Genomic DNA, 26,570 nt, shown 5'->3' with positions numbered 1-26,570 from the left:
GATGCAACAAATGAATTTCGTTATAAGATGGACACGGTGTTCCCACAGGTAGGCCTACCCTATCCTCGCAACTTTCCAAGAGCAAATCTAAGGCCTGGAGAGCGTACTGGCTAAGGCAGAGAGACAGAGAGGGACGCCAGCGGTTTGCCGATGCTGGCGGGGGCCAGGTGAGGGGCCGATAAAATAATCATCATCGCGGCAGACCGTTGGGGTCGGCGTGAGGCAGGGTCGGGAGAGAGGGACACCCTGCAGTCAATAAGCACACAGCCTGGGGGGCCGCAGCACGCGTGCTGCGCTGCGCCGGGCTGTGCGGAGCAGCAAATTGGCGCGTGATGAGATTGGGGCTGCCGGAAGCGGCGGGGGTTGCAGGAGCTCGTGCGTGGGCCGTACCACCCCACCCCCACAGCTGGGGAGGGCGGTCCGGCGGGAAACGCACGCGCTGTGTGCCAAGCAGCGTGTAACGAAGCGGGTCTCCCTGAAGCCACAGGGACCTTCCGTTGTCACATCTTTAATCTAAAATAGGCTAGGCTGTAGTTACCACGGAAAAGGACACATCTCATCATCCGCAACCCACACCGCCAAAACAAAGATTAAGGGGGGTAGGACGTCAAATGGGCTGACTTGGAGCAGGAGAGGCACCACAGGACATTTCAGTTTCCACTGTCTATACTACTTTTACAAATAAATTCATAAAACTTTGTCAGCATCACCAGGCAGGATTCAGAATTCACACTCATAGCAGTGGAAGTTCTAAAACATAACGAAGTAATTTTTTTTTTTTTTACGTGTGAAATTTCATCATTTGTTTCACTTACTAATGGCAGCATTTGTTGCTATAGATACACCTTTCTTCATAAGTAAGAGAGATTCTTCGATGAACTTTGCGCAGCATGCAAACCATACTTTAAGGTGTATGAAACTCTAGAATTTTCCAAATCTATTAAAATTGAGGTAATTTACTATAAAATTTGTGTTTTTTCTAAACATGGAGTTTAAAATATAACAGTTCATTCGTTTTTTCATAAATAAAATAAATTCTAGCGTTTGATACACCTGTGAGTATGGTATGTATGCTGTGTGCAAAATTCATCTAAGAATCTCTTTAACTTATGAAGAAAAGTGTACCTATAGCAACAAATGCAACCATTACTATGTGAAAAAATGATGAATTTTGGCATGTAAAAAAATATATTTTGTTATGTTTTCGAACGTCCACTGCAATGGGTTTGAATCCTGAATCCTTCCTGGTGAAGCTGATAAAGTTTTATGAATTTTGTTTGTAAAAGTATAGACACTAGAAATTGAAATGTCCTGTGATGCCTCTCCTGCTCCAAGTCGGCCCGTTTGACGTCCTACCCCCCTTAATATCACTTGGCGATAACGTGCGTGGGGCGTTCAGTAAGTAATGTAACACTTTTTTTTCTGAAAGCAGGTTGGCTGTATTCAGTAATCCAGTGCACCATATTATTCTCCACTCTTCGACTACAAAACTCAATTTTTCAACGTACGAGTGGCGTTTGAAAAGTCCTTGCAAAAATAAAAACCAATTACGTGTTTGGGGTAAACCTTTTTTATTTTTCGACACACTCTCCTTTTAGACTTATACACTTCGTCCAATACTGTTCTAATTTGTTGATCCCTTACGAATAATAGGAATAGTCCAAGTCTGCAAAATAGCTATTAGTTGCTGCAATCAGCTCCTCGTTTGAATAGAATCGTTGTCCCGCCAGCCATTTCTTCAAAATGGGGAGCACATAGTAGCCCGAGGGAGCCAAGTCTGGAGAATAGGGGGGGGGGGATGTGAAAGGAGTTTGAATCCTATTTCCATTAATTTTACGACCACAACTGCTGAGGTATGTGCTAGTGCATTGTTGTAATGGAAAAGGACGTTTTTGCGGTCCTATCCCCGGCGTTTTTCTTGCAGATCGGTTTTAAAACGGTCCAATAACGATGAATAATATGCGCCTGTAATAGTTTTACCCTTTTCCAGATAGTCTATGAGGATTGTCCCTTGCGAATCCCAAAAGACAGTTGCCATAACCTCTCCGGGCGAACGATTAGTTTTCGCCTTTTTTGGTGCAGATTCTCCCTTGGTAAGACATTGTTTAGATTGTTATTTGGTCTCAGGAGTATAGTAATGTATCCATGTTTCATCCACAGTGACGAAACGACGCAGTCCTGCGGCTTCTTCCTGAACAGTTGCAAACAATCCTTGCGACACTTCACACGATTCCCTTTTTGGTCAAATGGTTCAAATGGCTCTGAGCACTATGGGACAACATCTGTGGTCATCAGTCCCCTATAACTTAGAACTACTTAAACCTAACTAACCTAAGGACAGCACACACATCCATGCCCGAGGTAGGATTCGAACCTGCAACCGTAGCAGTCGCGCGGTTCCGGACTGAGCGCCTAGAACCGCGAGACCACCGCGGCCGGCTCCGTTTTTGGTCAATCGTGGCCAATCGCAGAACCCATCTTGAGGATAGCTTTCACATGTCCAAATGTTTATGCAAAATATTATGTACCCATTCATTCGAGACGCCCACAGCACTAGCAATCTCACGCACCTGAACTCTTCTGTCATCCATCACCATATCATAGATTTTCTCCATGATTTCTGGAGTCGTAACCTCCACAGGGCGTCCAGAACGTTCAGCATCACTTGTCATTCCTAAAATCTTGAAACCACTTATAATCTGTTCTAATCGAAGGTGCAAAGTCACCGTAATGCTTATCAAGCTTTTCTTTAGTTTCCTAGTTGCCTTTCATAAAGAAATGTTTAATAATCACACGAAATTCTTTTTCGTCAATTTTTGACAGTCTCTTGACTCCCTTGATTCACAGGAATGCCAAACACAAAGAAATAGACCAATATGGCTGAAACTTGGTGTGCGTTCTTTCCAAAAATGATACTAGCTAAACATGACCTCGACACGCGCCGGTGGTGCCATCTCTCGGACTTTTCAAACGCCCCTCGTAAACTCCGTTCAGTCTTACTGGGAGGGCCTGTATGTCCTCAAGTACCACTCTACTTTTCGACGCCGGAGCCAATGTCTTGCAGCATCAATAACCTCCCCGTCATCCACGTACTGCTTCCTCCGGAGTGCATCCTTCGTAGCGCCAAAAGATGGAAGGTGCGAGATCGGAGCTGTTGGGTGGATGCGGAAGAGCAGTCCAATGAAGTTTTGTGCGTGTTGTCATGGAGAAGGAGAAGTTCTTTGTACACCACTGGACATTAAAATTGCTACACCAAGAACAAATGCAGATGATGAACTGGTATTCATTGGAGAAGTATATTAGACTAGAACTGACATGTGATTACATTTTCACGCGATTTGGGTGCAATAGATCCTGAGAAATCAGTACACAGAACAACCACCTCTGGCCGCGATAACGGCCTTGATACGCCTGGGCATTGAGTCAAACATAGCTGGGATGGCGTGTACAGGTACAGCTGCCCATGCAGCTTCAACACGATACCACAGTTCAGCACAAGTAGTGACTGGCGTATTGTGACGAGCCAGTTGCTCGGCCACCATTGACCAGACGTTTCCGGTTGGTGAGAGATCTGGAGAATGTGCTGGCCAGGGCAGCAGTGGAACATTTTCTGTAGCCAGAAGGGCCTGTAAAGGACCTGCAACATGCGGTCGTGCATTATCCTGCTGAAATGTAGGGTTTCGCAGGAATCGGGAGAAGGGTAGAGCCGCGGGTCGTAACAAATCTGAAATGTAACGTCCACTGTTCAAAGTGCCGTCAATGCGTACAAGAGGGAACCGAAACGTGTAACCAATGGCCCGCCGGGTGATACGTCGGTATGGCGATGACGAATACACGCTTCCAATGAGCGTTCACCGCGATGTCGCGTAACGCGGATGCGACAATCACGATGCCGTAAACAGAACCTGGATTCATCAGAAAAAAATGACGTCTTGCCATTCGTGCACCCAGGTTCGTCGTTGAGTACATCATCGCATCAAGGGTAACCGCAGCCATCGGCTCCGAGCTCATAGTCCATGCAAACGTCGTCGAACTGTTCGTGCAGATGGTTGTTATCTTGCAAACGTCCCCATCTGTTGACTCAGGGATCGAGACGTGGCTGCACGATGCGTTACAGCCACGCGGATCCAGCACGGCGTTCCGTATTACCCTCCCGAGCCCACCGATTCCATACTCTGCTAACAGTCATTGGATCTCGACAGGCTACAATCCGACCTTTATCAAAGTATGAAACGTGATGGTACGCATTTCTCCTCCTTACACGAGGCATCACAACAACGTTTCACCAGGCAATGCCGGTCAACTGCTGTTTGTGTATGAGATGTCGGTTGAAAACTTTCCTCACGCCAGCACGTAGTAGGTGTCGCCACCGGCGCCAACCTTGTGTGAATGTTCTGAAAAGCTAATCAATTGCATATCGCAGCATCATCTTCCTGTCGGTTAAATTTCGCGTCTGTGGCACGCCAACCTTCGTGGCGTAGCAATTTTAATGGCCAGTAGTGTATTTGCGTAGATACTCCGTTTGCTCTGCCTTGGTTAGTAATGGTACAGCGTCGAACGGGGTAGGAAGACATCAGAGCGTTCGTTGGCAGCGCCCTGCGCCTGTTCCCGCCGTGCGCTCGCGAGGGGCAGTATATCGGGTGCCCGGCGTGAATCATGGCGCTATCTCCCCTACCCCGCGGGCCGCGGCCCACGTGCCGGGCACTCCATTAGGCCGCAGCCTGCAGGTAATGTTTAATGCACGCCGGCCCGGCCGCGGTCACCTGCCTCTGCCTCCCCCGCCCCCGCCCCCGCCCTCCCCTCGACCGCCCTCCCTCTGGAGCCGATTATTGATTCGCGCTACGGCGCTGCAGCCGCCGCCCGGTCGCCATGGCGACGGCTCCACCTGCGCGCCACACGACACCGCCTCGATAGCGCAGTCCCAGGCACGGCCGGGGAAAACTCTGCACGCGCCACGTCCAGACATGTGTAACACACAGTTTTCCGTAGAAATTGCTAAGAGTCTCCACTGCGTAACAGCAGATGCGAAGGGGGCACGTGTGGTCGGAGAAGTTCCTACCTAAATCTACACCTCTACTCCGCAAGCAAAGTGAAGCGAACTCATGGTACCACTATTTATTCCACCCCTCTGTTCCCCCACTGGCCCCACATTCTTCCCACAAAAACTGTATGTAAGCTCCATTATGAGCACAAAATTCTCTTGATTTTAGCACCATGGTCATATTGCGTGGTACATCTACATCTACATCATTACTCTGCAATTCATATTTAAGTGCTTGGCAGAGGGTTCATCGAACCACAATCATACTATCACTCTACCATTCCACTCCCGAACAGCGCGCGGGGAAAACGAACACCTAAACCTTTCTTTTCGAGCTCTGATTTCTCTTATTTTATTTTGATGATCATTCCTACCTATGTAAGTTGGGCTCAGCAAAATATTTTCGCATTCGGAAGAGAAAGTCGGTAACTGAAATTTCGTAAATAGATCTCGCCGCGACGAAAAACGTCTTTGCTTTAATGACTTCCATCCCAACTCGCGTGTCATATCTGCCACACTCTCTCCCCTATTACGCGATAATAAAAAACGAGCTGCCCTTTTTTGCACCCTTTCGATGTCCTCCGTCAATCCCACCTGGTAAGGATCCCACACCGCGCACCAATACTCTAACAGAGGACGAACGAGTGTAGTGTAAGCTGTCTCTTTAGTGGACTTGTTGCATCTTCTAAGTGTCCTGCCATTGAAACGAAACCTTTGGCTCGCCTTCCCCACAATATTATCTATGTTGTCTTTCCAACTGAAGTTGTTCGTAATTTTGACACCCAGGTACTTTGTTGAATTGACAGCGTTGAGAATTGTACTATTTATCGAGTAATCGAATTCCAACGGATTTCTTTTGGAACTCATGTGGATACAGCAATCTTTTCTAAATCGCTTTGCAACTGATACTGGTCTTCGGATGACCTTACTAGACGGTAAATGACAGCATCATTTAAATTACAGCATCATCTGCGAACAACCTAAGAGAACTGCTCAGATTGTCACCCAGGTCATTTATATAGATCAGGAACAGCAGAGATCCCAGGGAGCTTCCCTGGGGAACACCTGAAATCACTTGAGTACATGTAGAAGCAAGTAATACGAGAGGTAGTCACATAAAGTTTTAATTGTCACCTAAAAATGAAGTTACGTAATTAATTTTCCGTTTGTTTGCAGGTACTTCTCTGCAGTCGAAATACACATTGAAACCTTTCCCCCACAGTATCGTACCATTGATAATTTGACGACAGGGATGTACCATTTCCTTTTGTCTCTTCTAGCGGCGTGGTTCGATACTATGTCACAAGATTTGCAATGCGTACAGCTTCTCCATGGTAATGCGCGTAGTGGCTGTTTGGAATAGCAGGAGGCGTGCCTTGCTCCCTTAAATGACTGTCAATGGCAGAGCAGCGGTGAGGGGAAGGCAGCGTCGGCTCCTTCCCGCAGTGCTGCCACAATTACCCCTAAAAATGTATACAGTAATACTTCGCGTCTCGGGGCAACTTAACGTTGGCAGCGCTCGGAGACAAATGAATATCTCTCAAGTAGTACGAATTTTCTCCGCTCCTGGCAGCACAAGTAAAATCGTCAACGTATTGCGGACAAGCTGCACCAGCACTGACCATACGTAACTGTAAACAAGCAAAAAATTAATTACCTAATTTCACTTTTGTTTCGAGGTGAAAGTTAAAAGCTTTATGACTGCACCCCTCATATAATATATGACCCTTCTTGGACTGTATTCTCAAGAAATTTTAGCAGTAAATTTCTCTGTGACGCAAAGACCTCACCCGCAGCAACCCCGTAACCTTCTAGCGCTTATTTCAGGAAAACGTGACGAAAGCGCGTCACTTCTCTTTGGATCTTCAGTATCTCCTCCTTTAATACTACCTGATAAAGGTTGCCGTCTGACAAACAGTGTTTAAGAATCGAGTATTTTGCAAGTGGTTTCTTCCGTGGATGAGTTACATTTCCTTGGGTTTTTCCCGGCGAACCTCAGCCTAGTTTCTGCTTTTCGTATAATTAATTTTATGTGGTCGTCCCCTGTTATGTTACTTACAGGTATTTTACTACTCCTATTGCTTCGACTTACTCATGGCCTGTTGCGGAGCAGAAAAATGTGATCAGGTGCAATCTTCTTCCTCACCCTCTGGCGTTCAGGTTGCTCGTTTTATAATTTCTGCTAGTGCTTCGTTCGTCAGACACCGATGATCACAATATCGATCCCTATATCGTTGTACTGTAGTCATTTGTACAGCATTTCTTGGATAATCACCGTGTACAAGTATCACGTATAACTTCTTCTCACTTGCAGAGGAGTAAGAAATCGAAAAACTTGATACCAAGACTGGCACTTGGCGGTGTTTACATCTCAATAGCCGTCACTAACCGTCTTGCCAATCAATTTTAACTCGTTTTCAGGGATCTTTGCACAAAGTGTCAACGCTACCATTAACCAGTGTTACGTCGCATTTCAATTTCGAATGGTAGTTTAATCATAAACAACAATACGAGATCACGATCAAACGTTTTAATATGATGTCCCGTCGGTTCTCGCTTCGATACGGCCTTGATTCAAACGTCCGTCTGGTTATTCAATTATTAATGTTTTCCATAGAGTCCCTAACCACTCAGAAACGGATGCTGGGAAGTTTTTTTCTGTCCCTCTCTATTTTCTCTATCAGCCCATACTGACGAGAAATATTCAAATTTTGGTTCAACGAGTATTTTGTAAGATACTTCCTTTGCTGGTGGAGTACATTTGCTAAGGATTCTTAACAACGGATTCGCGATTATTTTTATGTGGTCGTTCCATTTCAAATCACTCCGTATCAAACTCCTAGGTATTTTGTGCGGGGAAAATTTCTACCACGGACCGTGGCCTAACTGGTAAAACTTTCGCCCAGGGAAGAACCTCCACGGTGCACCCCACCCGCAACCCCTCCCGCTCTCTCCTGCCGATTTCTCCCCATTTTTTGATTTATACCCCTTCGTTGCTTACCATGTTTATTCGTTTATTGAGTTCAATGCTTTTCACTGAACTTTAAGATACTCATTTCAACCATTCTTTTTCTAGTATTGGACAATTCCGATCGTGTAACAAGCCATTTTCAAGTATCTAAAACGGAAGTTTCATACATTGGATACATTAGTGACACTTGCGATTTTGATGTAGGAACAAGTCATATCTGTAGATATACTAGGCGCATTATAACTTACTTTACGGGTGATTTTTTGCTAACAGATTATGTCATATACGTCCTATGACATCATATCATGCTCATAAATTAGTTCGAGTTGTTCACGTTATTTTAGGAGCACGTTACTTTCGCGCAGTTGTTGTAAAGCTCTAAATCAGTATATAACGTACTTAACACTAGGAAGATTATAATTGTTTTATAGAATTATGCTACTTAAGCTACATATGCTTTTGTTCTCAGTTATATTTAATTATCGTTCATCATTGGTGTAAATATGACTGTATGTCATTTCTTTGCCGGCCGGAGTGGCCGTGCGGTTCTAGGCGCTACAGTCTGGAACCGAGCTACCGCTACGGTCGCAGGTTCGAATCCTGCCTCGGGCATGGATGTGTGTGATGCGCTTAGGTTAGTTTGGCTTAATTACTTCTAGGTTCTAGGCGACTGATGACCTCAGAAGTTAAGTCGCATAGTGCTCAGAGACATTGGAACCATTTTTTTGTGCAATTTTATTAAAATAACTTGTAAATATTTGTTATGTTATTGTAGGACCACCTTATTTTTTGAATAGTTGGTACAAAGATCTTATATATCACATTTATCGAAGTATTCTAATGAGATGGTACTGGGAACCACGAGAGTCTAGTAAAAACTGCTTTATGGTTGCTTGATGTTTCACATTACAGTCAAATTTATTAATGAGTGTAGCAATAATTTTACATTATTGCTTCTGTAGCGCTTCGCCTTTAAACTGCTAAAAAGTTGTCTAGGAATTTTCCATTACGCAGGTCATTTTGCTCATTTAAAACTCTGTCTGGCTGATCTTTTAATGCGCCTAGTATATCTACAGATACGACTCGTTCCTACTTCAAAATCACAAGTGTCACTAATGTATCCAATATATGAAACTTCCGTTTTAGATTCTTGAAAATGGGCTAAGACCGAAATGGCTCAATCGTAGAGGAAATAAAAAAAATGGCGCTAAAGGCTTCAACAAATCGTTAAAAAAGAATTCTAAGTTGCACTGCTTGCAACAGTATCTGGATCCTTTTTTGAGTTTTTCATTGCCGATGAATGAATATCCAAAAAAAAAAAAAAAAAAAAAAAAAAAAAAAAAAAAAAACCCGTAAAATACTCTCTTCATGCTTTCGATGGCCAGAAACAAGACCTATCCCTGGGGACAAGTAGATCTAACGGAACTACTGCTCAGTGCAGTAGTACGTGAAACTCCCTGTCACTTACTTTCATACATCGCTGCCCCTTCCCATCTTAGTAGCCCCTGATCCATTCCCTTCTTCTTCTTCTTCTTCTTCTTCTTCTCCCTTCTTCCGTTTTCCTTTCACTCTCCTTTGTTTTTCCGACAGTCACATAATTGCGCCGCCCCCCCCCCCCCCCCACGGAAACTGAGCCGAGCACACGGTCCCCAGCTGCCACAACGACGAAACGGCGCGCACAGCAGCTGATGACTGGGTCGGAAATGCGACGGCAGCAGTGAGGCCTTCCTGGGGCGCAATGAGCGAGTGCGGCGGGTAGCGGAGCCGAGCGCTGCAGGCGCTGCGTGCCGCAGAGCCCTCCGTCAGCGGCGACCGCGTCCCCGGGGCGCCGTTGGCTGGTCGGCGCGCCGCCACCCGCTAACGACGACGCCATCAGGGAGAGCGGCCACGCTAATGGCTGAGAGGCCGGGGAGCCGAGCTCAGCTGCCGTCTGAGACTACTACCTCCAGCTCGTGTAAACTGACTACATCCAAAGTTTTCTTCCTACTTACGGTTGGTGGCGAAAGGCACTTCTTGATTAACTTCCATTTCTCCCTTTCCTCTTTAATCGAAATGCTACGATCCAAGAGATGGGGGAGGGGGTCATACCCTTCGCCTCTCAACGGCGTTTACATTTTCACGTACGTCAATTTTCAAATACACTACTGGCCATTAAAATTGCTACACCACGAAGATGACGTGCTACAGACGCGAAATTTAACCGACAGGAAGAAGATGCTGTGATATGCAAATGATTAGTTTTCAGAGCATTCGCACAAGGTTGGCGCCGGTGGCGACACCTACAACGTGCTGACATGAGGAAAGTTTCCAACCGATTTCTCATACACTAACAGCAGTTGACCGGCGTTAGCTGGTAAAACCTTGTTTTGATGCCTAATCTACGGAGGAATGCGAACCACCACGTTTCCGACTTTGATAAAGGTCGGATTGTAGCCTGTCGAGATTGCAATTTATCGTATCGCGACATTGCTGTTCGCGTAGGTCGAGATCCAATGACTGTAAGCAGAACATGGAATCGGTGGGTTCAGGAGGGTAATACGGGAGGAACACCGTGCTGGATCCCAACGGCCTCATATCACTAACAGTCGAGATGACAGGCATCTTATCCGCATGGCTGTAACGGATCCTGCAACCACGTCTCGATCCCTGAGTCAACAGACGGGAACGTTTGCAAGACAATAACCATCTGCACGAACAGTTCGACGACGTTTGCAGCAGCATGGGCTACCAGCTCGGAGACCATGGCTGGGGTTACCCTTGACGCTGCATCACAGACAGGAGCGCCTGCGATGGTGTACGACAGGAGCGCCTACGATGGTGTACTCAACGACGAACCTGGGTGCACGAATGGCAAAACGTCATTTTTTCGGATGAATCCAGGATCTGTTTACAGCGTCACGATGGTGGAATCCGTGTTTGGCGACATCACGGAGAACGCACATTGGAAGCGGGCATTCGTCATCGCCGTACTGGCGTATCACCCGCCGTGATGGTATGGCGTGCCACTGGTTACACGTCTCTGTCACCTCTTGTTCGCACTGACGGCACTTTGAACAGTAGACGTTACATTTCAGATGTGTTACGACCCGTGGCTCTACCCTTCATTCGATCCCTACGAAACGCTACATTTCAGCAGGATAATGCGCGACCGCATGTTGCAGGTCTTGTACGGGCCTTTCTGGATACAGAAAATGTTCGACTGCTGCCATGGCCAGCACATTTTCTAGATCTCTCACCAACTGAAAATGTATGGTCAATTGTGGCGCAGCAACTGGGGCGTCACAATACGCCAGTCACTATTCTTGATGAACTGTTGCATCGTGTTGAAGCTGCATGGGCAGCTGTACCTGTACACGCCATCTTAGCTCTGACTCAATGCCCAGGCGTATCGAGGCCGTTATTACGGCCTGAAGTGGTTGTTCTGGGTAGAGGATCTATGCACCCAAATTGCTTGAAAATGTAATCACATGTTAGTTCTAGTATAATATATTTATCCAATGAATACCAGTTTATGATCCGCATTTCTTCTTGGTGTAGCAATTTGAATGGCCAGTAGTGTACAATGAAAGTGCGGAGTGAAGAATATTCACATTTGTATGAAATGAAAGCAGAAATACTAATAATTGTCACGAACAAGAATCGGAGAGACGGCATATTAGAAGGCTGAAGAAACGTGTTTGTCAGCCTGGAAGGCCATTTCCTAAGCCACCACGACTAAATTTCTACATTGCAACGCAGCTGCCACAGTAGTGTAAGACGCAAGGGCGAGAAGCTCGGGCTGGCAGGCAGGTGTGGCGTAGCCGTCCGCAACAAAGGGAGAGGGCGCTGCCTGGCGCCGAGATGAAAGCCGCCGCCGGGGCGCTGCATTGATCCAATCCCCGGGCGGCGGCGGCGCGGCCAGCCAATGGCGGGGCGGCGCGAGGGCGCGCCGCGGCGCCTGCGTGAGCAACAAGTCCCATTACCACCCCCGCGGCCGCCGGCGCCGTGGCGACGCCGCCAATCCCGTGGGCCCGCGTCCGCCAAGTGCCCGCCGTGACGTCATCACGCGCCAGATCAATGGGCGCGAGGCTCGGTGCAACAAGTCCCCCACCCCCTCCACCACCCCTTTCCGGACATACACTCTCCCCAAGCCATTGCACAGTGCACGGCGGTAAGTATATAGTACCAACGTTTTCGATTGTCTGTCCTGTTCCATTGGTGTAGTCACCGAGGGAATATTGCCTATATACCACATTACAAGTGGTACTCATCAAAATTTAATCACAACCTCGATGTCAAATTTTTGATCGTTTACATGTATCTTTCTGCAGTCCTGGTACACAATAAACTCTCCCTGCCATAGCAGCGCGCCAGTAGAGAGGCCAAAACAGGATAGCGCATCTGATTGAATAAGTTGTTGTTGTGGTCCTCAGTCCTGAGACTGGTTTGATGCAGCTCTCCATGCTACTCTATCCTGTGCAAGCCTCTTCATATCCCAGTACTTACTGCAACCCACATCCTTCTGAAACTGCTTACTGTATTCATCTTGTGGTCTCCCTCTACGATTGTTACCCTCCAGTGCTAAATTTGTGATCCCTTGATGCCTCGGAATATGTCCTACCAACCGGTCCCTTCTTCTTGCTAAGTTGTCCCACATACTCCTTTTCTCCCCAATTCTATCCAATACTTCATCATTAATTATTGACCTAAACTTTGAGGTTCGCCGATGAGATTGTAATTCTATCAGAGACAGCAAAGGACTTGGAAGAGCAGTTGAACGGAATGGACTGTGTCTTGAAAGGAGGGTAGAAGATGAACATCAACAAAAGCAAAACGAGGATAATGGAATGTAGTCGAATTAAGTCGGATGATGCTGAGGCAATTAGATTACGAAATGAGACACTTAAAGTAGTAAAGGAGTTTTGCTATTTGGGGAGCAAAATAACTGATGATGGTCGAAGTAGAGAGGATATAAAATATAGACTGGCAATGGCAAGGAAAGCGTTTCTAAAGAAGAGAAATTTGTTAACATCGAGTACAGATTTAAATGTCAGGAAGTTAGGTTTAAGTAGTTCTAAGTTCTAGGGGACTGATGACCACAGATGTTAAGTCCCATAGTGCTCAGAGCCATTTGTTCTCACGTGCCCTTTGGACTCGGGCGTAGTTGTTCCTACGATAATAATAATAGTAATAATAATAAATCTTTTATCGTATCGTGGTAGGTTGTTAGAACGAAAGGTCAAATATTTGGGTGTAATATGGTGTTGAAGTATCAAGCTGAATGATAACATAGGCACAGATGTGGTATCAGTATTTTTCGACACTCGATGTAAGCACTGTCATAACACGGAACACAAGCATCGACTGGGAAAGGAACCATCCCAGCATTCGCCGTAAGCGATTTAATGAAATAACGGAAAAACTAGGTATGGATAGCATGACGAGACGGGGTCTGAACCTCCACCCCTCAAAAAACACCGCATCCACTGTTGTACCACAGCAGCGCCTCATTCGGAAGGAAACGACGAGATAAGCGGTCGAATTACTGAGACTCGTCAACACCGTATACAGCACGAAAATGTGCCATCAGTCAGTTCGTTCGAGAAAACCTTAGAAGTGGTGGGTTCTGAGAGACGATCAGCACAGTGCCGGTCCTGCGATGCCACGCCATACCGAGGGGTCGTCGGCGCGGACACCTGCAGGCCAGTTCTCCGAACTGCGACCGCAGTGACGTCACAGCGCAGAGCAGTCGATCCGCGCATGCGCCCTGCGTCCCACCGCGCTGCACGCTCAGGCGCAGCAGCCGGCTCTGCGGCCGTCATCGGACCAAAGTGCTCCCAGCGACGCGGAACTTCCCGCGGGTAATCTACTGCAATCATAAGCCCCAAACTTCACCTCCGTACTATTTATTCTTGCAGCGAAAGTAATAAGTCCTAATCCTCGGCTGACCTCTTATACCTGGTACGTACGGAAGGAAGGAGAAAAGTAAGATTAGGGACTAAATCTGTTTAGGGACCGAGCACTGGCTCGGAACATTTAAGACTAGGGAAATTAGAACACTGATTATGGCGCCGTGTTCGTACTCGCAATGAATATGATTCAAATCGGGGTCTGGTTATTAGGACTTTAAAGCATTCCGTCTTCAGGCCACAAGTGGCCCAGTGGGACCATCCGACCGCCATGTCATCCTCAGCTGCTGATAGGAGGGGCGTGTGGTCAGCACACCGCTCTCGCGGTCGTTATGATGGTTTTCTTTGACCGGAGCCGCTACTATTCGGTCGAATAGCTCCTCAGTTGGCATCACGAGGCTGAGTGCTCCCCGAAAAATGGTATCAGCGCATGGCGGCCCGGATGGTCACCCATCCAAGTGCCGGCCACGCCCGACAGCGCATAACTTCGGTGATCTGACGGGAACCGGTGTATCCACTGCGGCAAGGCCGTTGCCTTATTAAGATTTTAGCTCTCCTTGATTTTCCCAGAAAACTAAAGGCGAATGGTGGGATATTTCGTAGATCGAAATCAAAGCCACTGCACCCCACATCCTTCTCCAAATGAGCCGGAGCAAGTGGTCCGTCTCTGATAATGCCACCATTAACACGACTTTACGGCATATCATTTCTTCTCGAAACAGCTTCGCTGTCGGGTGGATATTAAATACACGAACAGTTCCTTCTGGATTAAATTGTCTTCAAAGGACTATTAGTCACTTTATTATGCCACCTGTTCTTTTTTATCCTGAACTATGCCTTTCAAAGTATAGTTACCTAAGTGAAAAACCGTAAATACTGGTATTTAATAATTTTCATCATTCATGACATAGTAAGCTGTCACCATCATTTGGTTTTGAAGCTCTAACTGCAGCCATGTTTGTACATTAAATTACGTGAATGCAGGTCCGTCAATTATGCAAGTAATTATTCTTTTTTAATGCCCAAACATGTTTTGGCTCAAATGGCTCTGAGTACTATGGCACTCAACATCTGGGGTCACAGTCCCCTAGAACTTAGAACTACTTAAACCTAACTAACCTAAGGACATCACACGCATCCATGCTCGAGGCAGGATTCGAACCTGCGACCTTAGCAGTCGCGCGGTTCCGGACGGAAGCTCCTAGAACCGTTTGGCTACCGCGGCCGGCTCCAAACATGTTTCAGCCTCTTCTTTGCCATCATCAGTGATTACTTAAACCTGATTCCCAAGAATGTTTCGTATTGTAAAACCTCCTCTTCATTAGTCTGGTTCCAGTTTTTGTCTGCATATTCACCTTTTGTAGAAATACACAAAGAAACACTCTGTATGCTTTTTTAAACCACACTCACAAGTCAGAACTTCGAACATTACAAACAGTCATTCCACATCGCGAGAAATAGAATTTGTTTACTTACGTTTGAATCTGGTGCTCAGCCAACGACAGTGTTATTTAACATGCATTTTGAGTCATAAATAACTAACCAGATAGTGCTCTTTTTATAATAGTCCCACTTCACAGAAAATAAGCAATGTTGCTAAGCTCTCTCACGAATCAGATGTGTATTTGATGTCGAGGTCTGTTGCATAATGTTGCATTGGAATCTCAGCTTGGCAATATCTTAGCCATGGTGACTTGTAAGCAAATGGATGCTTTTTCAGTTACAAAAATAACTATACACTAGGTTGAGTTATTTTTCTTTAAATTAATGAGATTATACACAAAAAGTTACTGAGACCCACCCATGTTGACTTTCAGAGATGGGTTACACAGTCGATTACAACGATAAGAACGTTCAACTCTTGCCCAGGCAGACACTCCCCGGATTTGTGGCGTATGCCAGATATACCTAAAAAAGCGTTTCTCCTATGGGACATCAAAAAGACCTGTAAGTCTCGAATTCTCACTCTTCGCCATATTTCACCAGCAGAACGTGTGCTAAACGTGGAAGAATCTTAAAAGTTTTGGCACTAAGAAATTTGTTCTGTAAGATCTGAGGGAAGCTGTATACAGGGTGGTCCATTGATCGTGACCGGGCCAAATATCTCACGAAATAAACGAAAAAACTACAAAGAACGAAACTTGTCTAGCTTGAAGGGAGAAACCAGATGGCGCTATGGTTGGAGCGCTAGATGTCGCTGCCATATGTCAAACGGATATGAACTGCGTTTTTTTTTTTTTTAAAAAAAACAGGAACCCCTATTTTTTATTACATATTCGTGTAGTACGTAAAGAAATATGAATGTTTTTGTTGGACTATTTTTTCGCTTTTTGATAGATGGCGCTTTAACAGTCACAAACATATAGCACACAATTTTAGACGAACTGGTAACAGGTAGGTTTTTTGTATTAAAATACAGACCTTAGGTACGTTTAAACATTTTATTTCAGTTGTTCCAATGTGATACATGTACCTTTGTGAACTTATCATTCCTGAGAACGCATGCTGTTACACCGTGATTACCTGTAAATACCGCATTAATGCAATAAATGCTCAAAATGATGTCCGTCAACCTCATTGCATTTGGCAATACTAGGAACGACATTCCTCTCAACAGCGAGTAGTTCACCTTCCGTAATGTTCGCACAAGCATTTACAATGCGCTGAAGCATGTTGGCAGGCGTTGTCGGTGGATGACGATAGCAAATATCCTTCAACTTTCCCCAACAAAGAAATCCGGGGACGTTAGATCCGGTGAACGTGCGGGCCATGGTATGGTGCTTCGACGACCAATCCACGTGTCATGAAATATGCTATTCAATACCGCTTCAACCGCACGAGAGCTACTTGCCGGACATCCATCATGTTGGAAGTACATCCACATTCTGTCATGCAGTGAAACATCTTGAAGTAACATCGCTAGAACAGTACGTAGGAAATAAGCATACATTGCACAATTTAGATTGCCATCGATAAATTGCGGGCCAATTATCCTTCCACCCATAATGCCGCACGATACATTAACCCGCCAAGGTCGCTGATGTTCCACTTGTCGCAGCCATCGTGGACTTTCCGTTGCCCAATAGTGCATATTATGCCGGTTTACGTTACCACTGTTGGTGAATGACGCTTCGTCGCTAAATAGAACGCGTGCAAAAAATCTGTCATCGTCCCGTAATTTCTCTTGTGCCCAGTGGCAGAACTGTACACGACGTTCAAAGTCAGCGCCATGCAATTCCTGGTGCACAGAAATAAGGTACGCGTGCAATTGATGTTGATGTAGCATTCTCAACACCGACGTTTTTGAGATTCCCGATTCTCGCGCAGTTTGTCTGCTACTGATGTGCGGATTAGCCGCGGCAGCAGCTAAAACACCTACTTGGGCATCATCATTTGTTGCAGGTCGTGATTGAAATTTCACATGTGGCACTTTCTGTTTCCTTCAATAACGTAACTATCCGGCGAACGGTCCGGACGCTTGGGTGATGTCGTCCAGGATACCGAGCAGCATACACAGCACACGCCCGTTGGACATTTTGATCACATTAGCGATACATCAACACGATATCGACATTTTCCGCAATTGGTAAACTGTCCGTTTTAACACGGGTAATGTGTCACGAAGCAAATACCGCCCGCACTGGCAGAATGTTACGTGACACCACGTACTTATACGTTTACGACTATTACAGCGCCATCTGTCACAAAGCGAAAAAAGTGGACCAACTGAAACATTCATGTTTCTTTACGTACATCACGAATATGTAATATAAAATGGGGGTTCCTATAAATAAAAAAAACTTAGTAGATATCAGTTTGACCTATGGCAGCACCATCTAGCGGGCCAGCCATAGCGCAATCTGGTTTCCCCCTTCAAGCTAGACGAGTTTTGTTCTTTGTAGTTTTTTTCATTTGATGCTTATTTCGTGAGATATTTGTCCCGGTCACTATCAATGGACCACCCTGTATATGCCACGAAGTGTGAAGCTCTCAACAGTATGGATTTTCATCAGTGTAAAGGCTGTTGTTGGGCTTGTTACAACAACGTCAGAGCCTTCTGTAAAACGACTAGTCGTACTTGGAGGCCGTCATTCCGCCGTAACAATAATGCGGCAACTTGAAAAGCGCTGCAGGCGGAGCGGCTGAATCACGAGCAGCGGTTAAAGTGTTCCGAGAAACGCCAGGCGGCTACATGTTGCTGGAAGCGGCTGCACACCTCCTGGAAAAGTGACTACTGTTCCGCGTAGTGTTCTCTGTAATCTGCATTTTCTGATAGCTCCAGACATTCCCCTCACTCCAGTCGATGACTGCATGCACTTCCATTCACCGTCAACAACTAGTCCACCATTGCCCAGTAATATAATGAATGCATAAATGGTCTCTACAGTACATTAGGGCGCATGCAGAGGCATATAGACTGTCACTTTTTTCGCATGAATGAAACGGGACACGCCGACCGTAGTGGCGGTGCGGTTCTAGGCGCTACAGCCTGGAACCGAGCGACCGCAACGGTCGCAGGTTCGAATCCTGCCTCGGGCATGGATGTGTGTGATGTCCTTATGTTAGTTAGGTTTAAGTAATTCTAAGTTCTACGGGACTGATGACCTCAGATGTTAAGTCCCATAGTGCTCAGAGCCATTTGAACCATTTTTTTTCCATCAGTCCCTAAGCTTACACACTACTCAACCTAAATTATCCTAAGGACAAACACACACACCCATGTCCGAGGGAGGACTCGAACCTCCACCGGGACCAGCCGCACAGTCTATGACAGCAGCGCCCCTGACCGCTTGGCTAATCCCGCGTGGCTGGGAATCAAGTTTCAGTGTTGGTATTGTTAGCTGACGCCTCGATTAGGCATAGGGTTTAATACTAACACCTGAACTTCGTTTTGCAGATTCGAAGTTTTTTGATATCCGGTTATGGTAAGAGCTGAAATAGAGTAATAGATAATTTAATGATCGAACAGTCCATGGGTGTACTGCCGGTCCATTCTTTATTGATAGAGTTAGACAGTTTTATTCACATAACGCCTATAATGAACGCGGACTGATATAGGAAATTTATTTCCTTCATTTGTTACCTATCTCCTAGAGAAAGGACCTGAAGTATCGCAACATGTCTCTGTACCATTCCACCCTATTGTGTACATAGTTCCGCGTAGTCAGCGTGTACACAACTTTCCCACTAGAGCGCGCCCCGCTAAGCACAACAGCGCAGGCGCAGCGCTCGTCCATCTCCGCACTACGAGATGGCGCTGCCTTACAGACGGACCAAATTCTGCTTCCGCCGAACCGCGTATTAATATGTAATGCAGCCAATGAGATTGCTGCTAACGTAGAACCTTTTCTCCTCGCGGATCACACTCGCGCAGTGATACCTGAACGCGCGAGGTTTTATAAAGAGTGTACAGATCTCCGATTAGTCACTCTTCATTTGTCTGCACCAGTCGGTACCAGTCTGCATTAGTCTGTACCAGTCTACAGTCAAGTTTCAGTCTGCGCCTAATAAGATTATCATATTCCTGTACATAGCCGTGAAGAGAAATGTATAGACACTTTGTCAAGTATCAGAGATAAGTGAGAATAACATTAACGTACCAAGACCAAAGGAACTTCAGATTGTCAATTTTAAACAGCATCCAGAATCAAGTTACGTAATATCTATGTTTTTTATATTTTATTAAATGTGTGTGAAAATTAATCAAGTTCTGTTTAAAGTTGGTCACCGTCAATCTGCTACTCCAAGCGTGCAAGTGGCATTTCTATCGTCTGACCTAACGGCAGAAGATAAACACGCCACGATAAGACCACGAGACATATTGCTGACACTCGCCTACTTCGTTAGAGCGACAAGTCAAATAATCTGATGGTGTGTGTACCGAAGGTCTTACAGTACGCACACCGCACACCCAGAAACCCAGATAATTCACTCAAAATTCTATACAGCCGCCAGAGTTGCGCCGGGAAGCTCAGTACGTGAGGGTGCCTTGCGTTCGTACTCCTAGTGCTAGGGCTCTTCGTAAGGTGTAGAAGGCTCCAATGGCTTCTCTCGAGGGAGCGGAGCCCCGAGGGGTCTGGAAGTACTGTGCTGCCGCCGCGCCGGGCAGTGCTACGCTTTCCGGCCGCTCCGGCGCGGCGCATCTATCGAACGGCCCGGGCCGGCGGCGGCGTGCGTGTTGTCCTCGCGTTGTCATGGCAACAGCCCTCACCTGCCGCCGCGACACTCGGCCCCTCCCACGCCGCTCTGCGGGCGACGCCACCACCTCTCCCCCACCCCCGCCCGCATCCCTCACCCCCTCATGTAAAATCGGACCAGCTTTGTGGGTGAGAAAGGAAGGCGGGAAAAGATGATAGTCGTACCAAAAGCACGACTCCGCCACACACCGAAGCGTCTAAGCGCGGTATAAATGCATAGACAGGTAAAGGTACCAATGCCTGTCGGATGTAGTCTCGCGAATTCTCTACTAAAGCTCACAATGGGAGCATTTTACTGTAAACAACACCGTTTTTTTTACTTACTCGCTAACATTAATTGTAGATGAAATGGAAGATATGATACTGCGTGAAGAGTTTGACAGAGCACTGAAAGACCTGAGTCGAAACAAGGCCCCTGGAGTAAACAACATTCCATTAGAACTACTGACAGCCTTGGGAGAGCCAGGCCTAACAAAACTCTACCATTTAGTGAACAAGATGTATGAGACAGGCGAAATACCCTCAGACTTCAAGAAGAATATAATAATTCCGATCCCAAAGAAAGCAGGTGTTGACAGGTGTGAAAATTACCAAACTATCAGTTTAATAAGTCACAGCTGCAAAATACTAACGCGAATTCTTTACAGACGAATGGAAAAACTGTAAGAAGTCGACCTCGGGGAAGATCAGTTTGGATTCCGTAGAAATGCTGGAACACGCGAGGCAATACTGATCCTACGACTTATCTTAGAAGAAAGATTAAGGAAAGGCAAACCTACGTTTCTAGCATTTGTAGACTTAGAGAAAGCTTTTGACAATGTTGATTGGAATACTCTCTTTCAAATTCTGAAGGTGGCAGGGCTAAAATACAGGGAGCAAAAGGCTATTTACAATTTGTACAGAAAGCATATGGCAGTTATAAGAGTCGAGGGGTATGAAAGAGAAGCAGTGGTTGGGAATGAAGTGAGACAGGATTGTAACCTGTCACCGATGTTGTTCAATCTGTATATTGAGCAAGCAGTAAAGGAAACAAATGAAAAGTTCGGAGTAGGTATTAAAATCCATGGAGAAGAAATAACAACTTTAAGGTTCGCCGATGACATTGTAATTCTGTCAGAGACAGAAAAGGACTTGGAAGAGCAGTTGAACGGAATGGACAGTGTCTTGAAAGGAGGGTATAGATTTAACATCAACAAAAGCAAAACAACGATAATGGAATGTAGACGAATTAAGTCGGGTGATGCTGATGGAATTAGATTACGAAATGAGACACTTAAAGTAGTAAAGGAGTTTTGCTATTTGGGGAGCAAAACAAATGAAGATGGTAGAAGTAGACAGGATATAAAATGTAGACTGGCAATGGCAAGGAAAGCGTTTCTGAAGAAAGAAAATTTGTTAACATCGAGTATAGATTTAAATGTCAGGAAGCCATTTCTGAAAGTATTTGTATGGAGTGTAGCCATGGATGGAAGTGAAACATGTACGATAAATAGCTTAGACAAGAAGAGAATAGAAGCTTTCGAAATGTGGTGCTACAGAAGAATGCTGAAGATTTGATGGGTAGGTCACATAACTAATGAGGAGGTATCGAATAGAATTGGGGAGAAGAGGAGTTTGTGGCACAACTTGACTAGAAGAAGGGATCGGTTGGTAGGACATGTTCTGAGACATCTAGGGATCGCGAATTTAGTATTGGAGGTCAGCGTGGAGGGTAAAAATCGTAGAGGGAGTCCAAGACATGAATACACTAAGCAGATTCAGAAGGATGTAAGTTGCAGTAGGTACTGGGAGATGAAGAAGCTTGCACAGGATAGAGTAGCATGGTGAGCTGCATCAAAGCAATCTCAGGACTGAAGACCACAGCAGCAACAAGAACAACATACAAATAGCCAACTTCCCTTTTTCTCAACACATACTAAAGCTGCAGGAATAAAACGTATCGTTATTGACTTATTGACTAATAAGACTTTTAACTATTCTAGCCAAAAGGCCATCATCTACGCCCAGCTTCAAACCTGTATTTTACGAAGCTACTTATTAATCACGAATAAGAAACTTCCTTTTCGTATTATCTTATTACAGATAGCATTGTATTTGTTGTAAGATACTTACTAACTGGTTAGTTTGTATACAGCATTGTCATCGATAACAACCAAGACCACTGCGGTAGTCTATTGTCTCTGCCCGTCATACGAGTTGACTTTTCTAAACGAATATACTTTATTAAACGACAAACATATTTTTCACTGTCGCCTTGAATTGTCATTTACCTATTGCTACTACGGGCTAACGTGATTACTGTAACTGAAAATATTTGTGGAGTTAAAGTTATAGGTTATGTGGCCCTATCGACAATCCCTGTCTCTGCCCGTCGTACAAGAAGGGACAAACATTTCTAATCAAACACAAACTTTTGGACAATGGATATGTATGTACAAGGATACATCATACATTCATGGTTATTATTTCACGTCGTTCGGTTCATTTTTAAAGGCTCAAAAATGGTTCAAATGGCTCTGAGCACTATGGGAGGTCATCAGTCCCTTAGAACTTAGAACTACTTAAACCTAACTAACCTAAGGACATCACAAACATCCATGCCCGAGGCCGGAATCGAACCTGCGATCTTAGCGGTCGTGCGGTTTCAGACTGTAGCGCGTAGAACCGCTCGGCCACGCCGGCCGGCTCATTTTAAAATGTCCCAACAACTACACTTATTGCAGATAGTGTCATTATTTAAAAATATAAAAGAGCGAAAGCTTCGCACGGTTCCCCTGGTTCATTGTACGATGTGCGCTATCAGCCGAAACCTCTTTCAGTCAAGGTGTGCCATAATTTTCATTCCTCCTCAGTTCGTTTCCGTGCCTCCACATTTGTCATCCGACCTAATCACATACTCTCCATAACTCACTACATTTCAAAAGGTTATATTTTCTTGACGATTCCTTGATCACATCTACACGATACAGGGTAAAAATATTCTCTTGTTGCTGATATTTCTGTTATGGGCATAAGGCCGAGCTTCAATGCACACTTCTCTGCCTCACGTTTCGTCTTGCAGTACTTACCGTGAAACTCTAACGTACAATGCTGCACTCCTGAGAAAAACCTTCGGGAAAGACTACCTTAAATTTATGTTTGATGTTAACAATTTCTCTTTTCCAGAAGCGCTTTTCTTCCTATCACCAGTGAGCAGTTAATGTCTACAACCACGTCTACATGATTACTCTGCCATTCACAGCTAACTGCCTGGCGGAGAGTTTTTATCGAACCACCTTGAAGTTATTTCTCTACCGTTCCGCTCTCGAACGGCGCGCGGGAAAGACGAGCACTTAAATCTTCCTGTGCGAGTTCTGATTTCTCTTATTTTATCATGATGATCATTTGTCCCTATGCAGATGGCTGCCAGCAGAATATTTTCGCAACTGTATGAGAAAGTTGGTGATTGAAACTTCCCAAGAAGACCATGCCGCAACGAAAAACGCATTTTTTTTAATGATTCCCAACCCCAATTCATCTATGATGTGCGTGGCTCTCTGTTCCCTATTTCGTGCTAATACAAAACGAGCTGCCCTTCTTTGTACTTTTTCGAAGTCCTCCGTCAGTCCCATCTGGTGCAGATCCCACAGCGCACAGCAATACCCCAGAAGAGCGCGGACAAGATTTGCATCAGCAGTCTATTTAGTAGACCTGTTGTACTTTCTAAGTGTTCTCCCGACAAAACGCAGTCTTTGGTTTGCTTTCCTCACAACATTACCTGTGTGATTGTTCAAATTTAAGTTATTCGTAACTGTAATCCCTAAGTATTTAGTTGAATTTGCAGCCTTTAGATGCGTGCGATTTATTGTGCAATTTAGCGGATTTCTTTTAGTACTTTGTGAATGACTTCATACTTACCATTATTTAAACTCTACTGCCACTTTTTGTTCAGTGCAGATACCTTGTCTAAATCATTTCGTAAATCTGATGGCTTTACAAGACGGTAAATGACTGCATCATCTGCAAAGAATCTAATAGGGATGCTCAGATTGTATCCTATGTCGTTAATATAGATCAGGAACAACAGAGGTCCTGTATCACTTCCTTGGGGAACGCCGGATATTACTTCTGTTTTACTCGATGACTTTCCCTTTATTACTACGAACTGTGACCTTTCTGACAGGAAATAACGAATCCAGCCGCACAACTGAGGCGATACTCCGTAGTTTGGTTAGAAGACGCTTGTGAGGAACGGTGTCGAAAGCCTTCTGGCAATCTAAAAAAATGGAATCAGTATGACATCCCCTGTCGATAGAACTCATTACTTCATGAGTATAAAGAGCTAGTTGTGTTTCGCAAGAATGATATTTTCTGAATTTGTGGCAATGTAATGAATGTTCGCAGTGTCCTTTTGCCAAACCAGTGGCTAGATATCTGAATGATTCAAAGAGTACACTGCTACAAAGCTTATATCACTGGTATTGGAGTGGACACTATTTTAATATAGTCTCGCGCGTCAAAGCGAAACTGATGATATTTATTATATAATTTGACAAGTGAAACAGTGCCTAAAAACTGTGAGACCGCCGACAAACGTTTCCTTGAAAACAGTGGGAGCAATACGACGCGTAGTTTGTCTCTCGCACGAAACATAGCTACGAGTGTGTGGATTCCTACCAAGATGCGCTTGAGACTTGGCAAGTGGAAGAGAGGTCTGCCTGAAAATGAATACTGACAGAACGAAAGTGAGGGAACTGTAGAGGGGCGTGGCGACGGGTGCTCCACTGTTAAGCTGGTGTGTCACTCTGGATTGTTTCTGCCAGCTTGATAACGACAGTTTGAAAAGGAAGAAATAAAACGAATGTTAAAGTGTACAAAACTTTCTACCATGTAGAACACTTAGTAATCCAGCAAGGCTACGATAAAACATATAATGTACACTACTGGCCATGAAAATTGCTGCACTACGAAGATCACGTGCTACAGACGCGAAATTTAACCGACAGGAAGAAGATACCGTGGTATGCAAATGATTACCTTTTCAGAGCATTCACACAAGGTTGGCGCCGGTGGCGACACCTACAACGTGCTGACATGACGAAAGTTTCCAACCGATTTCTCATACACAAACAGCAGTTGACCCGCATTACCTAGTGAAACGTTGTTGTGATGCCTCGTGTAAGGAGGAGAAATGGGTACCATCACGTTTCCGACTTCGATAAAGGTCGGATTGTAGCCTATCGCGATTGCGGTTTATCGTATCGCGACATTGCTGCTCGCGTTGGTCGAGATCCAATGACTGTTGGCAGAATATGGAATCGGTGGGTTCGGGAGGGTAATATGGAACGCCGTGCTGGATACCGACGGCCTCGTACAACTAGCAGTCGAGATGACAGGCATCTTATCCGCATGACTGTAATGGATCGTGCAGCCACGTCTCGACCCCTGAGTCAACAGATGGCGACCTTTGCAAGACAACAACCATCTGCACGAACAGTTCGACGACGTTTGCAGCAGCATGGACTATCAGCTCCGAGACCATGGCTGCGGTTACCCTTGACGTTGCATCATCGCAGGAGCGCCAGCGACGATGAACTCAACGACGAATCTGGGAGCACGAATGGCAAAACGTCATTTTTTTTGGATGTTTACAACATCATGATGGTCGCATCCATGTTTGGTGACATCGCGGTGAACGCACATTGGAAGCGTGTAATCGTCATCGCCATACTGGTGTATCACACTGCGTGATGCTGTGGGGTGCCATTGGTTACACGTCTCGGTCACCTCTTGTTCGCATTGACGGCACTTTGAACAGTGGACGTTACATTTCACATGTGTTACGACCCGTGGCTCTACCCTTCATTCGATTCCTGCGAAACCCTACATTTCAGCAGGACAATTCACGACCGCAAGTTGCAGGTCCTGTACGGGCCTTTCTGGATACAGAAAATGTTCGACTGCTGTCTTGGCCAACACATTCTCCAGATCTCTCACCACTTTAAAACGTCTGGTCAATGGAGGCCGAGCAACTGGCTCGTCACAATACTCCAGTCACTACTCTTGATAAACTGTGGTATCGTGTTGAAGCTGCATGGGTAGCTGTGCCTGTACACGCCATCCAAGCTCTGTCTGACTCAATGCCCAGGCGTGTCAAGGCCGTTATTACGGCCAGAGGTTGTTGTTCCGGGTATTGATTTCTATGCATCTACGCACCCAAATTGCGTGAAAATGTAATCACATGTCAGTTCTGGTATAATACATATGTCCAATGAATATCTGTTTATCATCTGCATTTCTTTTTGGTGTAGCAATTTCAATGGACAGTAGTGTAGTTCTATTTTCTGTGGCATTCTTCTCATTCATTCGTTACGGCCTCTATCGGAGTTCAGGTAGCCCCTTCCCCTCCCACAATCTCTTCATCCTTTATCTACTTCTCTCCAGCTCCTCTTCCGAGATTTTCAGTATCCTAATGTCCCGTCTGCGCCATCATT

General features: G+C 45.4%; 2 protein-coding genes across 2 annotated transcripts in view; both read right to left on the bottom strand.

Annotated features, from left to right (window-relative positions):
• The window catches only part of LOC126278325 (ras-responsive element-binding protein 1-like), a 380,719-nt gene that overhangs the window by 67,059 nt on the left and 287,090 nt on the right, over nt 1-26,570 (bottom strand). The window lies entirely within an intron of this gene.
• On the bottom strand, nt 191-20,188 carry LOC126278926 (uncharacterized). Its single transcript, XM_049979203.1, has 4 exons — nt 20,112-20,188; nt 11,975-12,116; nt 9,657-9,869; nt 191-475 (listed from the first exon to the last, which is right to left on the bottom strand). Exons 1-4 carry the CDS (start codon nt 20,186-20,188, stop codon nt 191-193), a joined length of 717 nt encoding a protein of 238 aa, XP_049835160.1.

Source organism: Schistocerca gregaria, chromosome 6 (assembly GCF_023897955.1).
Source record: "Schistocerca gregaria isolate iqSchGreg1 chromosome 6, iqSchGreg1.2, whole genome shotgun sequence".
Classification (NCBI taxonomy): Eukaryota; Metazoa; Arthropoda; class Insecta; order Orthoptera; family Acrididae; genus Schistocerca; species Schistocerca gregaria.
Note: the sequence above shows the minus strand (reverse complement) of the source record. Positions and strands in the feature narration are given on the sequence as shown.